This window comes from Lithobates pipiens, unplaced genomic scaffold, assembly GCF_037356315.1.
Source record: "Lithobates pipiens isolate NorthernLeopardFrog02 unplaced genomic scaffold, aLitPip1_a1.2 Scaffold_8, whole genome shotgun sequence".
Lineage (NCBI taxonomy): Eukaryota > Metazoa > Chordata > Amphibia > Anura > Ranidae > Lithobates > Lithobates pipiens.
Genome location: NW_027507903.1, coordinates 476027106 through 476048388, shown reverse-complemented (window position 1 = coordinate 476048388; position 21283 = coordinate 476027106). Strand labels below are relative to the sequence as shown.

Below are 21283 nucleotides of genomic sequence, written 5' to 3'. Positions count from 1 at the left end.
GATGGGAGAACAGAGACTAGTTCCTCATCCGGTCTGCCCTGTTTTTATATGACATTTCAGTGGGTGTGTTCAAAAGTCACTAATGAACTGAGCAGCAGCTATGGATCCACCCACTACCATGCACTGTCAATCAACAATACGGTGAACCTGATGGGTAACTACTCTAGGGTCCCCATCAAGCTCCACCCATGACAATCCAAAACATCTCGGCTTTGTGCCTGTCTGTGTTACCCATAGCCTGTCCCTATTGCCCCTCATTCCACACATTCAGTGAGTCATGAAGCGTTTGCCTTTCTGCACTGCCTGGACCTGTCATCAGATGTTTTCATATTTAGTCCATGTATGCCCAGCAATGGGCCAGTGTAACACTTCCAGGTATTTATTACTTTTCCCAGAGATCAGTGCTCCCCCGACAGTATCTTCATCTGCTTTACTACAGAAGGATGGAGCCATCTTTGTTCAGGCATCCTCCATGGTCACCATCTACTGACTCCAGACTGAGACTGGGTTCACGATTGCAGACATTGCACGAGATTTGCACCACCTTCCTGTGCATATCACATGCAAATTCAGCCATACAGTTTCTATAGCTGAAATCACATTTGCACCAAAAGGGTGCAGGACCCTCTTTTAGGTCCGCACTGGAATCAGATCGTATGGGTGTTCACGATCCGCTTCCCCAGTTCGTACTGCATTCATGCAAAGTGATTTGGGGGTGTCATTAACTTTACATTGACACCCACAGCAGTTCGCAGATCGCATTTAGATGTGATGTGGAAACCCACACAGGAATCATTGTGGTTCCCGCATTGCACCAGTGTGAACCTAGCCTGAGATGCTGGCTCAGAGATGACACAGTTCTGTAAATCCTGGTAACAATGTTGCAGTCTGATCACTGGTGGAGAGGGGACTGAGATGAAGCTTCCTCCTGCCTGCAGCTCAGCCTAAGTATAGTCACTGGGTGGAGAATGAAGATAACATTTATTATTTTTTTTTCTTAATGATAAATGGTAGTGCTTTTCTGAAAAAATTATACCATTGCTGAATATCGGCAATTAATTCATGCAAACTTTTATAAAGGTACTGACAGGTTCACTTTAATATACTTTTGGCTATAGGAGGACATGTTGGGCCTGCTAGTTGCATCTACACAGGTGGACAATTGGGTTTTTTGTTTTTATTTAATGAATGAAGATTTTTAAGAGGTGATGAACTTCACAATAAAAAATGTCCAGACTCCAGGAACATGATAGACTTGACCCCCTCTTGGGAGCGTGTAGTGCGGAGTATTTACCATTGTCAGAGCAAGGTCATGGAGCCTCCTCTCCCTCCTGGTCCCTGTCCGCGGCCCGAGCATCTGAGATCCACGTCCACATTGGCAGCAATTAAAGGACTTTTACAATCAGCCTCAATAACATCCATTTTATTTTTATTTATTTATTTCCCTCCGTTTTTGGCAGCCGCCGTCTCAGCAGAACCATCTGTCTTTCTATTAGTGTTTTTGAGGTCTGTTTTGGAGCCTCTTCGCTTGGCAAAGTCACTTTTATCCTTGGAAACCATTTAAAAAAAAAAAAAAAAAAAGTTTCATGGAGCTCTGCCGAGGAGAACAGGGCGAAAAAAATTCCTCCCAGCTGTTCATTTGTGCGTTCAATGTATAGATTCTTAATGTGATAAGCAAATATGTATAATTTATATAGGGAAGAGGGGTTGAAACCTCTTAAGGTACAAAGATAATAATTATGATGGACAGTAAGGGGCATATTTAAACACTCATAATAATTCCTTTCTTTTTTCTTCCGCAGGTTCAGGGTCAGTTGCCCCCTTTAATGATCCCTGTGTTCCCTCCTGATCAGAGGACGCTCGCCGCCGCAGCTGCGGCCCAGCAAGGATTTCTCATTCCCCCGGGATTCAGCTACAAGGCCGGTTGCAGTAAGTCGTCTTATATCATAGTAAGGAGATCCGCACCTGTCGGCTTCTTGGAGTCACCTATAGGGGGCACCACCATGAGCAAAGTCTATTATCCGCAGTTCTTCATATATTGTATCATGGTTCTCAAGCCAGGGATCTGTGTAAATACCTTTTTCTAAATCTGGTTTGGTGTGGTCACGTGATCAAGAAGCTGTGGCTCCCCTTTGTCAGCGATCAGCTGCTGCCAGGAATAGGAGGGAGCTCTAACAGGAAGGCAATAAAAGCTGGTGGCCGAGCCCTTTTATTGAGTGCTCCCTGACATAGAAAAGCCACAGCTTCTCCATCGTGTGACCACACCAAAGCTGATTTAAAAATAACGTTTAGTTTTCTTACACAGATCTTTTATAAACAGTAGGCAGCCATAGGTATGTGGAGAGAGACACACCCTTTTTAAGCAAACATTTATATGCAAATTTAGAACATTCGATGACATTGATGATTGCCCTTCATCCTTCAAAAATGTTTGCCTTTTTTAACATTTAAAATTCGAAGTGAATGGACTTTTCCAAACAAAACCACATTAACTAATGATTAGAAAATGTAATAAAATAATTTCTAAAGTGAAGTTTTTTTTAACAAAATTCTTCTAGTGTATGGCCAGATTTATTCAGACGGGTGACTGCAGGGCGACTTGCAGCCTTTAGCTCTTTAAAGCTGAAGCTTAATCTGCTTATATGTTGCCTTGCCTTGTTTTCTCCGCCTCACCCTTTCTGTTTTCATTACATACTTATTTTAGATCCAGAGATTTCATCATTGGGTTCCTGTGCTTCTCTGTGCAATGGGGGTAGATAATGGCTGGTGGGAGGAGCTGCCATGGTGCTATACATAACTTACTGAAAATATCACAGCACCCTGCCTCAGTGCTCCTCCCAAGACCTTTCAGTCCTGATGCAAGCAGTGAGCGGTCTTTGGGAGGTGCATAAGTATCAAAATGTCTTGATGAGTGGATGTCAGTCTGGTGGAGTGGCCGTTAGTAGGCAGCCTGTATTTGCATGCAGACCAACTTTAGTAATGCCCACATGTGATGATGAGACACCAGGATTGAAAGAACTGAAATCCAATGAAAGAAGGGGGAGGCCAAGAACATTCGGGCTGGATAGGAGATGACTAGATGATGCTGGATATCCTCTAGCCAGTAAATAAGGCAAGCTTTATCTGACTTGCCGCAGCTTATATTGCACATTGCTAGAAGCTCACAGTGTGCAGTGAAATCGGAGTAAGCCAATCCTGTTCAGGAGAGGATTTTAACTGTGCAAGTCTGAAGGAAAGGTTGGAGTTCAGCTTTAACTTCCACAGGAAAGCTAAAGGCTATGTGAGTTCTAACCCTTATGTGAAAACCGCCACAGACAGTTTAGTAGGATTAGAGCAGCAGTTCAATTATTAATGTTTTTAATTCTCAGTGGCCTCCACCTTACAATCCTGTTCTTGCTGGCTTGGCTGACCTTACATATGGGGTTCAGGATTCATACAGCCATCTCTATCCTATGGAAGTTAATGAGTTGAGGGTTATAAATCACGGAACATCCCTCCATCTGACCAAGTCAGTAGCGATGTCTGGTGGGAGCTCTGGTAGATGGTCATTTTCTTTTCTAATCTGTGTTCTTGCTGTTAAATACTTGTTAGTTTTATCAGCTAAATTAAAAACCTTTTCACCGTTAATAAGCATCAGGTAATGGAACATCTCAAGGACATTTCAGGTTCAGACATGCCGCTGATTTGGTTAATTGTAAAGAATCATTGCACCATCCAGATAATGTGCCTTTGTAGCTCTTCTACAGAGATCTCCTCTGTAGAACAATGGAGCATAATGTTTGTCATGAATAGTGCAAAGGGAAATGTATGTGTGGTCTTCAGCAACCAATCACATGGAGACTGTCACACACAGGCCAAACAGTAAAGACCCATTGTTTCTTGTTGTGTTTCTAATGTCAGTGCATCCAAACTGAGATAAAAATGAGATTTGATTTACAGGTGATGTCTAGTTGTCTAACACCGTCTCTGCCATTATACTATTTTGGGACATCAGAGGTGTCATTTTGTTTAGGACGTATTTGCACGCTCTGTTAATGCATACCTTGGGGTGTCCCACCTCCTCCTTTTACATTTCTAACTTGATAAAGTAAAAGAAAAATCTAACAGGGGTACTCATGAGTACAGCAGGTGTGTAGATCTGAGAACTCAGCACAGGGGTGGTGGGGACCCCTCATAATGGGCACAAAGGATATGTAGATCAGAGAAGCGCAGGGATGGCAGAAGCCCCTCATAATGGGCACAGCAGCTGTGTAGACCAAAGAATTCAGCACAACGATGGTCGGAACCCCTCCCGATGGGCACAACAGGTCTGTATACCTGAGAATTCAGCACAGTGATGGTGTAAACCCCTCCTAATGGACGCAAAAGGTATGAAGATTGGAGAACTCGGAACGGGATGGAGGGAGCCCCCTCATAATGGGCACAGCAGGTGTGTAGACTCCAGAATTCAGCAAATGGATGGTGGAAATCCTTCATGATTTGCATAGCAAGTGGAGTCCCACCTAAATTCTTGACTCTACTTTGAGTGTTCTGGCTACATTCTCCACAAGTTTAAAATTAATAAAAGATCCAGCAGGGATGGTGACAACTCCTCATAATGGGCATAGCAGGTGTAAAGTCCCAGGAACTCAGTGCAGAGATGGTGAAAGCCCATTAAAATGCACACCGCAGGTGTGCAGACCCGTAAACTCAAAACAAGAATGGAGGGAACCCCTCCTAATGGGCACGAGGATAGTGGGAACCCCTCCTAATGGGCACGAGGATAGTGGGAACCCCTCCTAATGGGCACGAGGATAGTGGGAACCCCTCCTAATGGGCACGAGGATAGTGGGAACCCCTCCTAATGGGCACGAGGATAGTGGGAACCCCTCCTTATGCCACAAGGATAGTGGGAACCCCTCCTAATGGGCACAAGGATAGTGGGAACCCCTCCTAATGGGCACAAGGATAGTGGGAACCCCTCCTAATGGGCACAAGGATAGTGGGAACCCCTCCTAATGGGCACAAGGATAGTGGGAACCCCTCCTAATGGGCACAAGGATAGTGGGAACCCCTCCTAATGGGCACAAGGATAGTGGGAACCCCTCCTAATGGGCACAAGGATAGTGGGAACCCCTCCTAATGGGCACAAGGATAGTGGGAACCCCTCCTAATGGGCACAAGGATAGTGGGAAACCCTCCTAATGGGCACAAGGATAGTGAGAACCCCTCCTAATGGGCACAAGGCTAGTAGGAACCCCTCCTAATGCACCCAACTGGTGTGCAGAACCAGTAACTAAGCAGGGGGATGTGGGTATAGCAGGTTTTCAGACCCAGGAACAAATATCTCACCAATGGAGTCCCCAAGGGATAGAAGAGACTGTCGGGGGGTTTGACTCTCCAACATCCTTTAAAACCATTTATGGAATGGGTCATAATCCATGCACTCTATTAAAGATTATTTTTTTTTTGCATGGCTACAGACAACTACCAGTCTGCAGCTGTTGAAAAGAGGTAGACTGATCATGTAAGAACTATAAAACATCCCTAAATGAAGCATTTGGCAGATAAAGCTTGGTGGACTCGCCTCTGACTGAAGCATGGTGTCCTTATAATGCTACATTGTATCTATTAGCCCCTTTGCGGAACATTGTGTGCTTTATATGAATTGTTTATCTGTAAGCATGGGAGAATTGGTTTTGTTTCATGACTGCCCTTTAAGACATTTCCTCACTGTGCATCCCGCTCACCCTCTGACATTACACGCGCCTCTTTAGAGAGTCACTGCACTGGAGGAAATGGGGACTTGCGCTCGGCGGAACACGTTTTCTGGATCGGCAGCGCACCGACCACATCACACAACATTGCAGAGATAAGCAGATAATCATATCACACTAATTCAATGGCCAAATGCTTCGTTGATTCCGATTCACTGTACGGGAAGAGCCTAAAACTCCCTTTCCACATAGCTGCAAGTTTATTACATTTCATCCACCCTCTGATCGCATTATTGCAGCTCACTAAAATAAGTAGTGAGCCGATAGTTGGGGGATGTTTATGTCAATCGTTAACAAATAATTTGACAGTGGAAGACCATTCATATAGTGAAAGCGAAGGGCAGACGTTGGGACCATAGTGCAGTCCAAGGAGGGTGTGTCCATGTGGAATTGTATAGCTAACAAAGATAAAGGGCTAACCACATTGAACGGCTGAAAGTTTCTAGCTAGCTTATGCGATTTGCAGCCATTGTATGTCAAATTTTGTGCACTGCCTGTATGGTTGGAGGACATCCCACATCATCTACCTCTTTCCTCACCAGCTTGATGGTCCTTGGCCTGCCCCCTTCATTCATTGGATTTCAGTTCTTTCCATCATGGAGGCTCAGCATCACATGTGGGAGTTACCTAGGGGTGTTCTACATGCAAATAAAGCCTGCCAGGGGCTTAAAACTCCCACAAACCAAGACATTTTAATATTTATAGAACTCCTCCCAAGGGCCATCCCAATGCATGCACTATGGATGAGAATCCTTGAGAGGAGTACTGCTTCAGAGTGCTGTGATGTTTTCATTTACACAGCACTCTGACTATCCCTCCCAGCAGCTGTGATCTGCCTGCATTGCATAGATAAGCACAGAGACCCAGAGTGCAACTGTATTAAGGTGGACCTGTTAATAACTTTATATGTCTGCACAAATAAATTCCTGCCTTGTCAACTGGCCTGACTTTACATCAGCAGTATAATTTTTCATAAAAGCTGTGCTTAGTGTTACTAAAGTTAAATATTTTTATTTTTTTCCATTAAAATAATAAACATGTAATACCTGCTCTGTGAATTGGTATTGCGCAGAGTGGCCCAGATCCTCCTCTTCTGGGATCCCTGGCTGAGATCTTGGCTCCTCCTCTTCCTTTTAGGACTATCATAGCCAGCCGCTGGCTATGGGGAGAACGTAGTCTGAGCATTTCTGACCTGTGTGTAATTAGACTTACACAGACTTGGGCCCACCTCCCACTTCTTCTTCATTGCATCTGACAGCAGCAAGAGCCGATGGGTCCTGCTGCTGCTTGAATTCTGTGTGAAGAGGAAAAGAGGGGAGAATAGATGCAGTGGTGCACAGCGCTGATCTCTTCTCCCCTCTCTTCCCCTTCACATAGGAGAAGGGGAGCACAAACGCTGAAAATGTTCTTTATCCTAATGCAAACAATGCATTAAAAGAGAAGTATGGGTTTGTTTTGTTTTCCTCCATTATACTTAGGTGGATGCAGCATGGGTCAGATGCTGTATCTGTTCCCCGGCGCCTCTACATTGAGAACCAAGCGATTAAACTCCACCAATGGCTCAGTTCGCACCGCTCCCCAAGCAGATTGCTGCCGACTGTCAATCAGCAGATCTCTGCCCTGTTCCTCCACGCTCACTGGAGCGCTGAGCTGTGATGGGGCAGGGAGCGGCTGGCTCAGGCTCTCAGAGACTCTCTGAGAGGCTGAGACAGCCATCAGTCCAGGCACCTGGTGGATCCAGACTTTGTCACGATGACGTGGTGCCTGCACTGATATCGGTGACGTCAGCAGAGAGCAGAGTTCAGTGAAGGCATTGTCAGTGGAAGTACTGTGATCTCTGTGAGGTAATAAATACCTGGAAGTGTCACACTGACACATTGCTTAGCATGCTTTACTTCATGTTAAAATATACACCAATCAGCTGTAACATTATGACCACTATCAGGTAATCACGAATGACAGTGGCATCTGAAAGTGCGTGGGATATATTAGGCAGCAAGTGAACATGTTGTCCCTGAAGTTATGTTGAAAGCAGAAAAAATGGGAAAGTGTAAGGATTTGAGAGACTTTGCCAAGGGCCAAATTGTAATTGTTAGAGCATCTCCAAAGCTGCAGCACATACTCAAATTACTGAAAAATGTAATGTTGGTTGTGATAGCTGTCAAAATACACCTTAGGTGAATTTCAGTTTGAAACCTATAGGGCTCTGTAGCCGCAGACTGGTCAGGGTGCCCATGCTGACCCATATCTACAGCCAGAAGCACTTACAGTGGGCTTTTGAGCTTTAGAACTGAGCCATGGAGCAATGGAAGACGTTTGTCTGGTGAATCACATTTTTTTTTTACATTATGTGGATGGCTGGGTGCGTGTGTGTCGCTTGCTTGGGGAAGAGATGGCACCAGGATACTATGGGAAGAAGGCAAGCTGGCGGAGACTTAAGGATCTACTACTTGGTGCCAAATATCACGGCATACCTTCAGAGGTCTAGCAGAGTCCATGGCTGGAAGAGTCAGGGCTGTTTTGGTTGCAGAAGAGGGACCTACTCAAAATTAGGTGGGTGGTCATAATGTGTTATGGCTGATTGGTATATATATACCTGTTAACAGGTCCACTGTAAGCCTGAATGTTGACATTGTTGTATTAAGTTGAAATTGGTGAATATACAAGTAAGAATATTGATAGAAAAAGTACATCTCTGTGTCTAATTTCCTGGTAACTGTTTATGCCAATAATCTCCATAATACAATGATCAGTACTAATAGTGGAATAATTCCAATAATCAATGTATTCACATGGCAAGACCAACCTTGCAGAGAGAATGGATCATTCTTAGATCAAACTGATCTACTCCTACTAGCAGATCTAGTGATGTTTGCTGTAATCTGCACAGCTCCTGTTTTTTGAGAACACAAAGTAAAAATAAAAAGTAAAAAATAAAAAAATTAGTGAAAACCGGTGAAGGATGAGGTTTCCGCCTTAATTGCCTAGCGCCTTTTATCCACCAGCCGCTCCTGGCTGCCATTGTGCGTGGCGTTGGTAAAAAGCAGCACAATGGGCCTTTTCATTAGGCCTGTGCGCAGCACACAAAAGGCGGCTTTGCGAGCAGAGAATGCTGGAGTTTAATTTGCAGGTGGAGAGGAGATAAAAGGTGATGACGCCTCTCTTATTCTCTCACTTAGGTGACCCCTACCCCGTTCAGCTGATTCCCACTACCATGGCAGCTGCTGCCGCGGCAACGCCAGGCCTGGGGCCTCTCCAACTACAGGTAAGGACACCAAACAATGGGCACGGAGGGGGTAGGCGGACTGCACAGAACAATGTCAACATCTCCCCTACTTAAAAGAGAGCAGCCCTATTGTCTTAAAGTTTTTGTCAATGTTTAGAAGACTGTGAATACAACCCAATGTTAAAAAATCTTATTTGGTATGTTTTATGCTTTGTTGTAGTTATTTCTGTACATAAAACAAATAGATTTAAACAATACAAACACCTGATTAGTAGTGCTGGTTAGTGACTGTGCTTATTCTACTTAGGCACGGCATACACAGCTTCTGTCGTATGGTCTTGCTGGAAAACCAGCATTCCAGCCAATGGCTGCAGTGCTGATCCATGTATTCTGACAGAGGGAGCCCTGCTGTTAGAATACAGATACACAGCAGGAGAGATTCCTGCGTACACATACCTTATGGGGATCTGTGGGGTTTTCAGGTTTTTTTTTTTTCATTCAACTCACTGGTTGAACGAAAAAAAAAAACCTCAATGTGTGTACCCTGCTTTATCAATGAACTGTGATTCAGTTAAAACAATTCGGTGATCTGAGTTGCTTATGAACAGCCCTAACTGTCTCGCTTCAAGCACATGTTTTGGAAGGGGTAGCAGGGAATAAAGGTAAGTGAGAAAGTTTCATTCAGGGTCAGAAAATGGGAATCCTATTATTTAGGGCAAAGCCTTTGAAGCTTTATTATCAGGGAACCGACTAAAGCTGGCCATACTCTAGTAGATTTGTTCAAAAATTCTCAATACATTCACTGACTTGACAAATGTAATTCGAAAGTACTTCAATATTTTATTTGCTTTTAACATTTGATTTTGGAATGAATGGACAAAACCAAACAAAAAAAAAAAAGACGTACTCCTAAAAAGTCGTTTGTTCGAGAAATTTTTTTCCTGCGCCTTCATATTTTCTCTACACTGCAGTTAAAAAATCGAGCGTCAATTTGACCCCACTAACAATCAAAAAATGAAATGGATGTTGTTAAAGCCAGCTTAAGAAGAACCTCAGTTATCAGTCTTCAGTGCAGGTCTAGTACAAAGGCAGCGATTAAATGTGAGAGCCGCAGTGGGTGTTCACGGCGATTAGCTGCAGAAGTCAGTCCCATTGAAAGCAAAGGAAGGCTGCAGCTCATGCAGAAATCTCCTGCAAATGACCACGATTAACCGGGAGACTCCCATTACTTTCAATGGGACTGTCCCCTCCGCAGCTAATCATCAGGATCCCCTACTAGGGTTCTCGCATGTAATCGGTGTTGAGCCCGTTTCGCAAGTGTGAATGTGGCCCTAGTGTTCGCAGCCTTCCAGTGAGCCACAAAAGAAAGGGGCACGTGTGAAGCAATTTGGCGATTGTAGTGTCACCCCCTGAAATCTTACCAACAAAAACATTGTTTATGCTGCATAACTAGTGGCCCTTATACTTAAAGTGCATCATTTTGAAAAAAATTGTTCATGGTACGTGCACACTTTTTCGCATAATAGAAAAACGCAAGAGATGTACCACATCTACTACCCATTACCCTCCCTCAGAAGAGTAGGCATAGTAGATTGCTTGCCATAACCCCTGGGCACCATTTCTGCAAAACAATGGATTTTGGACTAAAGAATCAATTTTTTTCCAATGTAAGGTCAGGCAGAGGACCAAAGAAGAAAGCCAACTTATTTCTGGGGGCCTAAACTCACCCACTTCATCAGAGCAAAGAAGATCTAAATCAATAAAATTTGTGTTTTTACGTTGGACCTACATACAATAACAATTGGTATATAAAAGAACTACTATTGGTAAATATAATAATCAATACTTGGGTAACAACCCATGCATAAAATAACAGCGATATAGTAAAATGTAACATGATTAAAAGGATTAGCACATCGCTAAGTAATAATAAAGATTAGTACACTACTATGAGTAATAATCATAATATAAAATATATTGATTGTTACTATTGATAATTTAAATATGGCCAATGTGAAATCACATGTAGAGGCCAAATTCTCTGTACAAACACTATTGGATAGCAATACCAAAAGGACAGCCCCAGATTTCCAGTGCTAACATTCCACTTTCCCAAGTAAATATTTCTGGGCATCTTTTAGAATTTCTGCAAACTCTTAGGAAAGGTTAACTGGAAAATGATTTTTGTCTGGCACTTGTTAGGCAGCCCATAGATAAGTCTGTGGGTTGAATGAAAAAAAGACTTGATTTCCCCATCCACACTGAGTGTGGATGGGGGAATCCTCCCCACTGAGTTATTGTATTCTGACAGCAGGAAGTCTTCTCCACCATCAGAATACACTGATCAGTGCTGTGGTTATAGCATGTGGTGCTGATTGATTAGGGAGAATCCAACAAGCTGCTTCTACTGAAGTCAGTAGATCGACTTTTGTACAACCAGCCTGCCATAGAGGGGATGAAATTTAGTCAATCCCCACTGAGGTAGCTGAATTTCAATCCATGTATGGCCATCTTTAGATGATATTTTGAGAAAAAAAAAACATCTGTGTGTACAAAGCTTAAAGTAATCACATATTTCAGATTACGTTGGAGGAGTAATGGTTAAGGAACATTTTTGCACGCTGACACTATAAAAGCTTGAGTATTTCCTCTCAAATCATTACCTTAGACCCCTTTCACACTGAGGCGGTTTTCAGGCATTTTAGCGCTAGAAATAGCCTCCAAATAGATTAAAACTGCCTCCCGTTCATTACAGTGTGTCTTTTCACCCTGGGGTGATGTGCTTGCGGGTGGTTAGGAAAAGTCCTTCAAGCAGCATCTTTGGGGCACTTTGGGAGTGTTGTATACACTGCTCCCAAAATGCCCTGCCCATTGAAATCAATAGGCAGCGTTTCTAAAGTGCCTGAAAGCATTTTGGAAGTGCTGCAAAACAGGCGTTTTTAACCCCTTCCTTGGGGTTAATAGTGCCCAAAAAGCTCAGCTTAAACAGCGCTAAATCGCCCGCTAAAATTAGCAGTGCTTTAGCAATAACATGACCGCGGCCCCAGTGTGAAAGGGGTCTAAAGCTAAGCTTCCTATATCCTTGTCCTTAAAAGTTACAGAATTATTCTCAGGTGTTCTAGCACATTGTGGAAGACTTACAACTGGCTGGTTGTTGTCACTTCACTTGTCACATTGTGAGATTTCACTTCAATAACATAGAGTGTGAGGTGGCCTGGAGTGAAGGAGTTAAGAAAAGCAGTAAATATGACACTTATTAATGCAGTGGGAGGAAAGCATGAACAATGCAATTTAATCATTGACTTTGCCTGTGTGCAGAGTCCGGATACAGAGGACAATGGACTCTTATCTCCCGCTCTCTCTCTGCTGGGGTCAAAGCTGTCCGTTCTCTACATCTTTTCTGTCTAAACATACTGAGTACGCCATTGTGCATCGCAAATCACACACGTCCTTAAAGCTGAACCCTCGACACAGTCTTTTCTTTTAAAAAGATTCCTCAATAGCCACAAAGGATATAAATTCGCTTTGTACATCACTGTGTTGTACATAGACTTTTCAGAGAGGAGAACTGTAGGCAGGGCCCTGCAGCTCCACCCACTACAGGCTGCCTGCAGAAAACTATAGGAGGAGGCGGAGACCAGACCAGTCACTGCTGCTCTCCTTGTGCAGTGTGACCTGTCTTTATTACAGGAAGCTCCTACAGAGAGGTTCAATTTTCACACCAGATTACTGCATAGATCTGCAAAAAATACTCAAGGCACACCGAGAAGTAAGAATGCACATGCCTGGTATACGTTGCCAGTCTTGTGGATAAGAGCAGTCACAAGCCTTAAAGAAGGGAAAGATCTTTAAGCCCCCAAAATTTGAAGTTTTGTGTTTTCCTGTTATGAAACGTATGCCCCGTACACACAGTCCGAAATTCCGACGGAAAAAATTTGAGAGCAGGATCTCAAATTTTCCGACAATATCCGATTGGACTTTTTGCGATCGATTGCAGAGAATTCCAATCAAAGTGCCACGCATGTACAGATCAAAGTACAAGAACAAAGCTATTGGCTACTAGCCTGAGCGTAGTCCCGTCGAAACGAACGATCGTCATCACGTTCCAAACAGATTTTCGGACAAAATCCGACGGAAAAAATCCAACTAATTTTGTGGTCGGAATTTCTGACCGTGTGTACGGGGGCTTAGACCTTTGATCTGATGCTTTCATTAGACTTTTTACATATAACATATTATGAGTCTAAAACAATATACATTTGTTCTAGTATGTGTGTGGTCACCTGTAGCTAGATCTTCCTATAGCCCTCCCTCTTGTGATTGCATGAACCCAGCCATAGATGTGATATGTTTTCCATTCTGGCTGTTTATTATTGTTAATGGTATCTACAGAGACCAATTTTCCTATTCTGCAAGGGATACAGTAGTCTAGAAATGTTTAAAAATATTATCTGAACACCAATGTCCTACCACAGATGAATATATATCAGAGCTATGTGCATACTCCCCTGTCCTCTCCAGAGATGACCCATGCCCTATACTTAGCCTATGCCTAGAAGGGTCGTTTTAGCAGTCCTCTGCCAATGGAAGAGGCTCAGAACTCTGGGCAATGTGTGCCAATCTCACAACTCCTCTAAATCAGCACTTTGACCCATGCCCAAATCCAATCATGCAGTGTACCCACCTCTTACAATGTTGCTACAGTGCCCACGTTATTTTATGGGATCAAGGGAAGGCCCCAGCTTAGAAATCTATATTTGTATGCTGCCCTTTTCTGGGAACTGAGGCCTTTCTGGGCACACACAAGAGAAAATTTAAAAACACAGTGGCATGTTGCTCTTCTACCTCTCCCTACTGCCTGTTTGTACTGCATGTACTAATGACCAGTTCACTTTAAGATGGCTGTTGCATTCTCTTATATGTCCCAGAGCCGATATTGTTGCTTCTGGCTTCCATCACTTGTCAGGGGGTCATCTGTCGCTCCGAGTTCATTGTCCCAGTGACCATATCCAAAGGACAGACAGAATAAACTTCCGGCAGGAGATTTCTAGTCATTCCACATAGCTTTAGTTTTCTGCATACATTTAGACATCAGATCCCTATGTACACCAAAAATGGCATCCCGTTTAGACCCTAAATCACTGGTTTTCAACTTATGAGCTAAAGGGTGACATCACCAAATAGGCCGAACGTAATGTTCAATATATGTAATGCTTGAGAGAACTGTCAGAAACTGCACTAGGCACATGCTACATTTTTGGCTGAGGATATGTAATAATAATAATTTGGAACATGTTACATGAGACTAGACCAATGCTATTAACCTAATCACTGTTTCAACTACAGACTACTGAGGTCCAAGGGCCACACATCATATACCAAAGGGCCATATATTGGGCACCAGGGCCCTAAATAAAAGGAAAATAATTAAAAGGTAACCTCACCTCACCGATTAACTTCTGAATAATTCCTGGGTGAATGGAGACTGAAACTATTTTTGGGAGATCTTGCTGGGTATACCTCCCGTTTATAGCTAAAACAGGACTTTTGGATGGCACTGTCACAAAACAATTTGTAAGTACCATTATGTGTAGGCATCCTTACCCAGTAAGGCTGACCAAAGACAGTTTGAATCCTGGCTGGTTCAGCAGTAACCAGCTGAGTTTCAAGCCATGTATGGTATCAATCGATCAACTGAGGTGCAACCAGCCTGCTGTATTTTGCATGCAATTATCGCTAGCGGCTGGAATAATTCCAAGCAATAACTGACTTCTCCTGGTGGGGATGGCTTCTCCCGCCACCCGCCGAGAGAATACAATGGCTTGGCAGGAGACACTGTCTGTGTTGGAGGAATTGTGTGGCTGCAGGCAAGACATTTACTGTGAAAACCGGTATGCAAGGTGTAGCATAATTGTGTAGTAACAAGAATTTTAATGGGTAAAGTAGAAGCCTCCTTTAAGTTGTGTAGCGGGTGGGGGTAGGGGGCACCCTGACTTTTACAAAGCTCTTGATGTACCAGGGTATGAAACTCACAAAGCGATTGTTCCCGTTTCCTTGCCAATAGTTTGCTAATCAAATCCCAACAATAGCGCTGATTAATTGGCACTAATACAAACGCGAGGAGCGCATACAGCGGTGGTTCAGAGAGCCTGGGTGAAAAGCGAACAGCAGCTGCTGAATGACTCTCACACGGTACAATTCATCTCCTCTACAGCAATCCGACAATGAGAATTCATCCGAATCTCCTGTGGAAAAGCCACGGACAGCATACCTTTCCGTCTTCTCCGACCAAAGTAATACTGTGTTCCTTTTTTCCCTGGACACTGCCAGTTACAGACAAGAGAAGGTGCAGGGTGAGGGTGACCAGCTGGATGGGTGGGTGGGGTAGGGCTCAATAATGTCCATGCACAGGTAACATTGTCGATAATTGTGTCCTGGATCCATTGGGACACCTAAATGAACCAGACGTGGCCTGATTTTTTATTTTTTTATTTTTTTTGCATTCCAGGAAATGGATTATACATTTTTGAAGGAAGCTGGAACAGTCTATATACAGGGCAAAATTAAACATTTTGATTAGAACAATGTTAGATTAGACCTAAGCTGGGTATACGCTAGTTTTAATTCAAAATTTTCTGTTTTAATAACGTTTGTTAAAACTACTAATTGTTAGCAGTGCTGAGAAAATTCATAGGTAGGATGTAGTGGGAGTAGGATGGATTTTTCTAGAATGAATGAATTTCTAACAGTTTATGTGTTTTTTCATCTGATATAGTTCATGCGTTCCAAAATCATTTGTAAAAAGCTAACAAAAGTTTAAACTACTTTTAAATGACCTCCATCAAGCCATAGAATGTACTGACAATTTTCATACAAATATTCAAAACAGATTAAGCACAATGCATTGTGGAAAGTGCAGTAACCTATCGCAGCAAATCAGCAAAGTCAGTTGGTATAGCTGACAATCAAGTGCAGTACAGATCTGTTCACTTTGGTCTGTGCCGTATTTCTCTCTGATGGATGGTGTGAAAAGAAGCATACTGCATCGTATGTGCATTTTACACATACAAGTGCATGCTTAAAGTAAAGTTTCCCTTTTATTTCTTTTTTGTTGGAGGATAATTTGTGCACAGAATAGAGCAGAGTTTATTAAACTGGAGAAATAATACTACTAATAATAATCATGGCATTCCATTCCTTTCAGTTTCATGTTGTTTGTGTTGTGGACAATCAAGTTTTCTTTTTTTTCTTTTTTTTATAAAATCTTTTTTTTTTTTTTACCTATTTTCACCCTTTCTTATATCTCAGTGCTGCTGATCTGCACCTTTCTGCTGCAGTTGCTTCATGTCTACATGCACTCCAGTGATGGGTGCATGGCATTACACAGGGCAGGTTTCCTCAGAGGCAACAGTGGACCATGCCTGAGTAATGTGGGTTGAAATGGGCACTTGTAGTCTCTATCAAAGGCCTGTTTGGCAGGAAGACAACGCAGGAGCAGAATTAACAGGCCAGTAGAAAACGCGGTCACCCTGTAACAGGAAGTGAATGAACAAAGAACATAAATGGCAGGATCATCAGGGATTATTATAATGAAAGCTGCAGATTTAATAAAAGTGAAAATGACTTCTTGACCCTTGGTAAAGCTTATATAAGATTTTACTGCTTGGGTTTACAGACCCTTACAAAATGTTCAAATTTAATATAAAGCACCCCATATCCTCACTCCCAGTGTACAGATGTGCAATTTTTCTGTGGCCGCCCGCCGTTAGAGGCTGTAAGGTTGGCTGGCGGTGGCTTCCGGTTTGATTAATATGGGCCAGCTGTGAGAGTGAATTATGCGCGTCTGCTAGAGAATAGACAACACACAACACCGCGTAATGGGAAGAATTCTGCAGAATATAGGCCGACCAGCCTTGGACAGTGTACCAGATCCCCCCTCCTCTCCTCCCCCCAGGCTGGTACAAAGTCAGAGCCCTACGAAGGCTTTGCCTGCAGGTAGTTTGTGTTCAGCATCACTGACATGGCGATCACAAGCCAGGAGGCTCCCTGGAGCTGTCTGACATTTGGACAAAGAAAATCGTATAAAGCAGCAACCCCCCCTCTCAATTTATGTTCGCATTTTTTGCCTGTGGCAGCTTTTTTATCTTTTATTATACCATCTACAAATCAGTGTACAGCTGGTCTGTCTGTACTCGACATATAGGGCCTGTCCGCCTGTCACTACTCTTCCCAGCATGTCATGTGGTCAGCAATTTATATTGAGAGCGCATTGCCAAACTTTCAGTTTTTTCATTTCAAACTGTTTTTTATATTTTGCAACACATTATAAAAGCAATAGTATGGATGGTCAGCTATGGAACCATTGTGCAGTGAAAGAATCTCAAAAAGTCCCCAACTGGGTGGAGATATAGCAAGGAAATCTAGTAGGATCTGTGTAGATGGGCTTTAATTAGTGTCATTGTGCATTGACATACACATGTATGGAAATTAAACTCTTCTTGAAGCAAGTAAGGAGGTGGTCAACTACAGGTCAAATACACCTGTTAATGAATTCTAAATAATGCCATGATCCCAAATCCTGTTGATATGGACCCATAGGGAGGATCTCAAAGCTGGAGACCCCCAAAAGCGCTAGTTCAGATTCTACTTATAACTTAAATATTGTTTTACACTCTGAGTCAGGTGCACTGAGTGGATGTGCTACCATCCCCACAACTGCATTGTTTTCTTAATAGCATTATAAGGTTACAGGCCTTGGTCTTTGACAGAGCTATGCCACTTTATAAGAATCTGTGTAAAAAATAGAAATCCATTGCATGATGATAATGTGACTGATGTGTGCTGAAAATCCACAAATTGCATAACTAAAGTGTTTTTTATTGCTTAGCCAGAGAAGAGAGAGATTGCGCAAAGAAGTGGTTCAGTGCTTTAGAACAGTGCTTGCCAAGCAATGAGGTATAGGGGGCCCCAGCTGTATCCCTGGAAAGCATAAAAGGGCAGCACATAACATAGTATATGTAATGCTTTAGGAGATTGTTAGAGACAACAGACATCAGAGGAGATGATCAGAGACTACAGACATATTAGAGGACATAGTAAGACACTGCTGATATACTACAAGAGATGGTCAGAGACTACAGACATATTTGGGGACATAGTAAGACACTGCTGATATACTGCAAGAGATGGTCAGAGACTACAGACATATTAGAGGACATAGTAAGACACTGCTGATATACTACAAGAGATGGTCAGAGACTACAGACATATTTGGGGACATAGTCGGACACTGCTGATATACTACAAGAGATGGTCAGAGACTACAGACATATTAGGGGACATAGTTGGACACTGCTGATATACTACAAGAGATGGTCAGAAACTGCAGACCTTTTGGAGGAGATGGTCAGAGACCGCAGACATATTACAGGACCTGGCCAGAGATGCATGCAAGAGACGGTCTGAGATTGCAGACCTATTTGAAGATGGTCATACTGCAGATATTAGAGATGGTCTGAAACAGCAAACTTATTGGAGGACAGAATCAGAGACTGCTGACATACTGCAAGAGATGGTTAAAAACTACAGACCTGTTAGAGTGGATAGTCAGAGATAGAAAACATATTAGAGGTCATAGTCTGAGACCACCGATATGTACAAGAGATGATCTGAGACTGCAGACCTATTAGAGGACATGGTCATACTGGAGACTTATAAGATGAGATGATCAGAAATGGCAAACATATTGGAGACATAGTCAGAGATTGCTGACATACTACAAGAGCTGGTCAGAGACTACAAACCTATTGGAAGAGATGGCTAGAGAATGCAGACGTATACGAGGAAATGGTCATAGAATATATATATTAGAAGACTCAATCAGAGATTGCAGACATATTTGAGTGGATGGTCAAATGGGAGTCTTATTAAAAAAACATGTTTTACACTGCAATCATGTTTTTGGAGTCTGGAAACTGCTGCAGAAGACAACCAGAGACTGGGGACTTTTTTCATGGGAATTCTGGATATCACTGTTATTAAATCTAGGGCCGAAACAACTAATTGATTATGAAAATTGTTGTCGGTGGGGGACTCAAAAAGAAGAGGATCTGAGCTGCTCTGTGCAAAACCATTACACAGAGCAGGTAAGTATAAAATGTTTGTTTAAAAAAAAAAAAAAAAAAACTTTAACCACTTGCCTACCAGGCACTAACCCCCTTCCTGCCCAAGCCATTTTTCAGCTATCAGAGCTGTCGCAATTTGAATGACAATTGCGAGGTAGTGCTACACTGTACCCAAACAAATGTTTTATCATTTTCTTCACAGAAATAGAGCTTTCTTTTGGTGGTATTTAATCACTGCTGGGTTTTTTATTTTTTACAAAAAAAAGGACCAAAACCTTTGGGGAAAAATTTTTTTTTTTCCTTTTTTTTTTTTTTTTTTTTTTTTTTTTTTTTTCTGTCAGTAAATTTTATAATGAAGTCTTTTTTTGCCTTCACTGATGTGCGCTGATGAGGTGGCACCGATAGGCTGAACTGGTGGGCGTTGATGAGGTGGCACTGATGAGGAGGCACTAATATGCTGCACTTATGGCCACTGATAGGCGGCAGTGGCGGGCACTGATAGGCAACACTGGTGGGCACGGATAGGCGGTACAGATGGGCACTGGGCGACACCAGGCATTGATTGACAGCAGTAATGGGCATTGATGGGCAGCATTGAGAGGTGGCACTGATTGCCAGCTCTGACTGGCATGGCTAAGGGGCACTGATTTGTGCCACTGGTGGGCACTGTATGCTGCCACTGGTGGGCACTCTATGCTGGCATTGGTGGGCACTATATTTTACACTTTTTCTTTATTGTAATCGGGGCACTGATGATCAATGCCCTGATTACATCTCTAGATGTCCCCCTGTGAGAAGATGCTGCTGATCGGCTCTCCTCTCCTCACACTCAGTCAGTGCGAGAAGAGCCGATTACTGGCATCTCCATGTTTACATGTGACCGGCTGTGATTGGTCACAGCCGATCACATGGTTAACACAGAACGGGGTCACACCGTGTCCTAGCAACACGGCGTGGCAGCAATCTCTGAGCTAAAGTTTACCAAAGTTTATTGTGCATTATATTTAAAATGATTATATCCATGAAAAAAAAAGTCTCAGCTTTTAGTATTATTACTACTACTACAAAGATTTATATCTCCCTTCCACCCTTCATATAGCTTCATGTCTGACTTCTAGTTATAATACCCATATATCCTACTAAAATATATATTTAATATTATATATTATATCATATATATATATATATATAATAAATATATAACTTTCACGGTATAACTGAACCCCTTATAGTAGTGATTGTCTTCTCTTTCTGTACTATAAAGGGCTAATTTTAGTTTTTTTTGAACCCCATTATGATAGGTGATACAAAAAAACATTCTGCTGTTACTAAACGTCTTGGACCTGGTTCGCAGCTATGCATTTTTTGGTGTTTTTTGCAGAAACGCACTACAGTTCATTTAACATGGTTTCTTATGGGACACGTTCACAACTATGCTTTTTTCAGCCGCTGCGTCTTTGTAAAGGGTCAAGGACTTTTTTTTTTTTTTCACTAGACTTCAATGGAGAAGCTACAGAAAAGAATGTAGTGCGTTTTTGCAGCAATTTACAATTTTTATCTGCTCAACAACAAATTGGCCAAAATAAAGCATAAAAAAATGCAAAATGCAAATCACAACAAAATCACATGTGCAAAAATGCAAAAAGCACTGCAGAAATGGATCAAAAGCAAACTGCATAGGTGTGAACCAAGCCTTATACTGGCCATACACGTATTGGTTTTCAGACGAGAATATTCATACGAATGATCTTTGTACATTCGCTGAATGAAAGAATGTCATTTGAATATTTCACTTGCGTTTTAAAATGAATGTAATCTCTGAACAAAAACCACATACACATGTCTAAAAATTAATTTAACCAAGAAGTTCTCTATTCTGCTCCCTCAAATCTTCCCATCACTGTGGTCAAAAACAAATGTCGATTTGACCCAACTAACGATTAGAAAATCAAACAAACGTTCTTAAAATTACTTTCTTTATTTGTTTTGAAGGAAGACATTGTTTTTGTATGGCCAGCATAATATATTTACAGTCAACCTCTAATAGTATATACAGTACATCTCTTCTGTCTAGTATTCTCAGAGTGGATTAGAGATTGTGCTCCCTAACCATATAGTTGGTTGTTTATATTTACCACTGCATAAAGATATTTAAGAATAAATTGCCTTTTTTTTTA

The 21283-nt window shown here is 42.3% G+C and overlaps 1 protein-coding gene across 5 annotated transcripts in view; it reads left to right on the top strand.

Annotated features, from left to right (window-relative positions):
• SOX5 (SRY-box transcription factor 5) overlaps nucleotides 1-21283 on the top strand; it is a 282904-nt gene that overhangs the window by 199845 nt on the left and 61776 nt on the right. For all 5 annotated transcript variants that reach the window (XM_077468726.1, XM_077468727.1, XM_077468729.1 and 2 more), the window contains 2 exons: nucleotides 1803-1929; nucleotides 8936-9021. In XM_077468726.1, coding sequence (XP_077324852.1) covers nucleotides 1803-1929; nucleotides 8936-9021 — 213 coding nt within the window. The remainder of the gene's footprint in view (nucleotides 1-1802; nucleotides 1930-8935; nucleotides 9022-21283) is intronic.